Raw genomic sequence first — 5,907 nt, forward strand, 5'->3', positions numbered from 1 at the left:
TGACTCATAGTGACCCTGTAGGACAGGGTAGAACTGCCCCATAATGTTTCCAAGGCTGTAATCTTCACAGAAGAGGACTTGAAGTACTTACTGATGAAGATCAAAGACTATAGCCTTCAGGATGGATTACACCTCAACATAAAGAAAACAAAAATCCTCACAACTGGACCAATAAGCAACATCATGATACATGGAGAAAGTATTGAAGTTGTCAAGGATTTCATTTTACTTGGATCCACAATCAACATTCATGGAAGCAGCAGTCAAGAAATCAAATGACACATTGCACTGGGCAAATGTGCTGCAAAAGACCTCTCTAAAGTGTTAAAAAGCTAAGTTGTCACTTTGAGGACTAAGGTGCACCTGACCCAAGCCACGGTGTTTTCAATCACCTTGCATGCATACAAAAGTTGGACAATGAATAAGGAAGACCAAAGAAGAATTGATGCCTTTGAATTATGGTTTGGTGAAGAATACTGAATATACCATGGACTGCCAGAAGAACGAACAAGTCTGTCTTAGAAGAAGTATAGCCAGAATGCTTCTTAGAGGCAAGGATGGTGAGACTTTGTCTCACATATCTTGGACATGTTATCAGGAAGGACCAGTCACTGAAGAAGGACATCAAGCTTGGTAAAATAGAAGGTCAGTGAAAAAGAGGAAGAACCTCAATGAGATGGATTGACACAGTGGCTGCAACAATGGGCTCAAGCATAACGATTGTGAGGATGGTGCAGGACCAGGCAGTGTTTTATTCTGTTATACATAGGCTTGCTATGAGTTGGAACTGACTTGATGGCACCTAACAACAATAATCTTTACAGAAGCAGACAGCTACATCTTTCTCCTGCGGAGAGACCTGTGGGTTCAAACCGCCGACCTTTCAGTTAGCAGCCAAGCACTTAACCACTGCGCCATCAGGGTTCCCTTCCTTTATTTGCTACCCCTTCTCAATTCCTTTTTGCTGCTCTCTTTTTCCTCTCTGCTCACCTTCTTCATGTTGGAGAGCCCAAGTCTGATGCAAGCTCTCATCTTTTCAATAACTGTACTTTCTCCTTAGAAAATTTATCTCACCATATGCCATGGCTTTAAATACCATCTATATGTCAATGACATCCAAAGTTTTATCTCAGACCCTAACCTCCCAATGAAGCTCCAAATTCATTTATCTGTCTCTATGACATCTTTACTTGGATTTCCAACAGGTATCATAAGCCCAACATGGTTAAAATACAAATATCATTTATCCTCCAAACCTGTTCCTACTCCAGTCGTAAGCATCTCAGGAAATCATGTAACCTGACCCTACAAATGCAGGTAAATTTCCATTAGCCCTTAAACTAGCCCAAGCCAGATTTGGCGCCCCCACATATGCATAGAAGGGTTAGCTGTGACTACTAATTGACTTCAGAGGACACGGCAACAGGTGGAATGAATCAGAAGGAAAATCAGCACCCAGACCCTATTCAAAAGCGAGAAGTCCGACAAGGACCACGTCACCTCCTATTTCCTGGCCGCCTTCAAGAATTTTCCCTCCCCAGTATGCCTGTGCAGCCACCATCTTGCTGCCCAAATCACATATAAGCCCTGCTTCCCTGTAGCTCAGGGAGTTGGATCTGAGGAACTTCCTCCTGGCTTCTTGCTCTGAGCATTGCAATAAAATTACTTTCTCTTTTTCAAAGACCGGTGTCCAGATGATTGGCAAGTCTGAGTGCTCCAGACAAGGATCCACCTTCCTGGATGTGGTAACAATCACATCAAGATGTACCCACTTGCTTAGACTAAGAAATTATCAAGAAGTTATTCTTAGTTCTACTCCTTTTCTTTTGTCCTCTCTTCCGCCATTTAATCCATCAGAAAATCCTGTTAATTTTACTGTCCAAGGATAGAGGCATACAAGTCTGGAGATAGGAATGAGAAGCGATGCTTCAGCTGTGGAGTTTAGGTATGGGCTGCAGGTGCCTGGAAAGCACTGTGTCTCCACAGCGCAGAGGTAGGTGGCTGAGTCTCTGGGCTGGGAGGCTGTGATGTGAAGGGAGCTGTGACGTTCCTCGGTGTTTATTGTGGCACTTAATCTTTCTTTTTTCTTCATCTCTAAACTCAGTATAAACAAGGAGACAATGCCTCCTCCAGGATTCTTCTGCAGCCACTGTAAGGTGGTCATTCCTGTAGAGTAACTGCAGTTGATTGTGACAAGCTCTCCTTCCTGGACACTTAGGTATGGGGGACTCTGCTCCACTTCATTTTTGCCACTTATCCCTGTTCTCGAAATAATTGTCACAGAATATTATCATTATTGCCACATTTCTACAAATTTCTTTACTTTACACAATTCCTAGACAACAGCTCGGATTAACCAGTTGGAACTCTTTATCCCCCATTCTCAGAATTTTGAAAAAATATCCCTTTAGTCTTCCTCTTCCCATCTCCAGAAACTCCCCAACTTACCGCTTAGGAGAAGCCACAAAATAATCAACAAAACTCGCCAAGTCTTCACCATTATTACTGTAGCTGAGGCTCACAGAGATCTCTGTTACAGTGTTTGGAATATGTGTACTTGGTCAAAAAATTCTTTCATTATTATAGCTTCTCTATGTTTACTTTAAAAATCAAAGGGGATTCCCAGCCTGTCAGAAAAAGCACAAATGCACTTATACACTTATGGGGCTTGCTACAAAATGAATCATCCATGATCTTTTAAATAAAATGCCCACATTGCCACCTAGTGGCAAGTTTATGTAGGTCACATACTCTGATGGGAAAAAAAAAAAAGATAAACCAAGCTTAGCACTACCCAAGGAGGAGTCCCGGGATGGGGGTGAGGTGGAGAATAGAAGTCATGAGTCTTTGGCTTCACCTAGCTATGCTACATCAAGTAGACTGAGTAGGTGACAACATGTGTATTTCACATTACATCTTCCGGAAAACCTAAGGACAACTCTGTCCTCTCTCTCTTTAGGTATTCCTTATAAATGTCTCTGGTTTCTTCATATGACATACCTATTTCTTCATATAATATTATTTCAGACTTCTTTCTCTTTTGGACTTGCTGCAATTTGGCCATGTCTCTTCAAATATGTTTCAAATATTGCCATCCTGCCGGAGTATTACTTTATTCATCTGTTTCCACTAATCTATGATTGTCATCTCTGATTGTTTCAGGGGTTTTATCACACTGTTGAATGATTTTGAGCTTGCAAGCATTTTCCTGTTTAGTGCTTCCTTTCTAGCCAATAGCTCATACTTTGGAAGTGCCCCTTAAGGGATGGATCTACAGGTCATGCCAGGTGACCGCCTTTCCCTGGCTATGGCTTATTGGATCTGGATAATTAACTTGAACTAGAGGTATAAAGAGAACTCTGGTAGCACAGTGGTTAAGTGTTTGGTGGCTAACCAAAAGGTCAGCAGTTCAAATCCACCAGCTGCTCCTTGGAAACCCTTTGGGGCAGTTCTACTCTGTCCCACAGGGTCACTATGAGTCAGAGATGACTGGACAGCAGCAGGTTTATTTTTTTTTGGTTTACAGGTATAGAAACAGTAGTTGTTACCACAGTAACGCAGACTGGAGTTGCCTGCCTCAATAGTCAATTCTGAGACTGGGGTGAGGTGAGCAGGAAGAGTTTATTATATATCCATATATAAAAGACAGAGGGGAATAGATTCCTCCAAAAACCTGTCTCCCCCACTGGAGATTGGCCGAAGGCTTTTTAGGGACAGGATTTTGGGTCTTAGAAGTTTGTGTTACTTCCCCCTTGAGGTGGTCATGTCCCAGATGAGTTAATCTTTCCTTGGGGGTTATCTGGCGACATCCTGGTTTTCTTGTCCCAAGATGGGTGCTTTGTTCGGTTTTTCATTCCTAGATGATTGTCTCTTGTTTTCCACCCTCTAAGGAGGAACGCTGGTTAATCTTAAACTTTTTACAGAGACTGGAACAGGAGGGAAAAACAAGATCATAAGACAACGCGAGGGTTAGCAATGGGGAGTAATAATACTGAGCCAGACCTATGAAGCCTCTTCCATAGTTAGGCAGTAATTTTTACTACAGCTATAAAGCCATGTGGAGCTTGAGTCAGAGTCCCACATTCGATACATTACAGTTAGTTTTTATAAAACTACACGTAGAAACTTATAGTTATCCCAATTACATTTCATCTTGGCTGTTTTAATCCATCTTTCTGGTGTGTGAAGATGATTTTCAATCTTTATTTTCTGATACAACATATTAGCTGCCTGTCTCAACATTGTGCTATTTACACATGGGAATTTATATACAGTAAATGTGGACAGACCAGGATGAAGGATTAAATCCTGTGGTACAATAATAGAGACATTTCCCTGAATTGAATCTTCTCTCCTTCAGCTGAAAATCTGCCAAATGAAGCATTATGCAGAATGGCAAAGTGAAAAGAGAACAGAGTTTGCAGCCCAGTGAATTTAAGTTTGAGTCTTAGCTCTGCCACTTACTATATATGGGGTATTGAGAAATTATTACAATGGTCTAGTCTTTAATTTTCTCATTTGTAAAATGGGATAATAACACCAAACTTGTATTTTTGTGTTGAGGATTACAGATAACATTAGGAGTTAACAAGGTATTGTTGTTAGGTGCCATCAATTTAATTTAGAATCATAGCAACCCAACTTCATAGGGTTTTCTTGGCTGTAATCTTTATGGAAGCAGATCGTCAGGTCGTTCTCCCATGGAGCTGCTGGGTGGGTTCGAACTGCCAGCCTTTCAGTTAATAGCCAAGAACACTTAACCATTTGTGTCACCAGGGCTTCTTTAACAAAGTATAGTGGGTTAAGAATGCAGGCGTTGGGCCACGCTACGTGGATGTGAATTTTAGCTCTCCTCTTGCTGTGTACTCTTGGGCAAATTACTTAATTTCTCTGGGTCTTACTTTCCTTATCTTTAATATGATATTGATAATTTTACCTGATTCATGGGATTGTAGTCAAAATTAGATGAATTAATGTATGAGAAGTGCTTAGAACAATATTTCATACATATTAAGCACTTGGTAACTGTTAGCTATTATTATTGATAGTAAAATAGGGCCTGTGATAAATATTTCACTCAACAAATGACAATTTGCTGCTTTTTAATTTTTCTAATGATATAATCAGAAACAAAATTGTCAAATGTCTTGAAAACATTTGAGACAATTTAAACCTATGGAAAGTCCTTGAATTTAGAAGCCTTATTTTTTTTTTTAAAAGAAGTCTTCAGTGAACTCATTCTGGTTCAAACTGATCAATTCATTGTTTTCTAAGAGCTCACACATTATCTGTTAATGATCTTTTCTAGAATTTTGCTGGATAATAATGCATTTCTTCTACATTCAGGGGTTTGAGACTTTTTCCATTCCCCATAAGTTTTCAAAGATTTTGTCCAATGCCTTTCAAATCATGCCTGCAAATTCTTTTCACACTTTGAGAATTATTTTAAATGGTCCAGAGGTTTGATCATATTGAAAGCATCTAGGTCCTCTCTTCCTACCTCTTCATCTGTCATCATTTTCCAGATCTTCTTAATTTTTTCTTTTCCAGTTTGAAAACTATTCTGCTTGATAGAGAGAATGAAACCAGGAGTTGAGGAGCTCTATTTTTTCTCTTAAGGAGCCCTGGTGGCGCAGTGGTTAAACACCCCAGGCTAACCAAAAGGTCAGAGGTTGGAACTCATCCAGCGGCTCTGCGCGAGAAAGATGTGGCAGTCTGTTTCTGTAAAGATTACAGCCTTGGAAACCCTATAGGATAGTTCTGTTCTGTCCTACAGGATCGCTATGAGTTGGGATCAACTTGATGGCAACGGGTTATCTTTTTCTCTTGGAGTCCCTGGGTGGCACAAACGGCTAAGCACTTGCTTACTAACTGAAAGGTTGGCAGTTTGCACCCGCCCAGAGATGC

General features: G+C 40.6%; 1 gene segment (V, D, J or C); it reads right to left on the reverse strand.

Moving 5' to 3' along the window:
* Positions 1–889: 889 nt before the first annotated feature.
* Positions 890–2,821, reverse strand: LOC111819091 (T-cell receptor alpha chain V region 2B4-like). The segment is given in 2 exon segments: positions 890–2,259; positions 2,449–2,821. Coding segments are annotated over 2 exon segments (519 nt in total).
* Between the last annotated feature and the right edge of the window lie 3,086 nt (positions 2,822–5,907).

The sequence above is a fragment of the Trichechus manatus genome, unplaced genomic scaffold (genome assembly GCF_000243295.1).
Source record: "Trichechus manatus latirostris isolate Lorelei unplaced genomic scaffold, TriManLat1.0 scaffold00268, whole genome shotgun sequence".
Classification (NCBI taxonomy): Eukaryota; Metazoa; Chordata; class Mammalia; order Sirenia; family Trichechidae; genus Trichechus; species Trichechus manatus.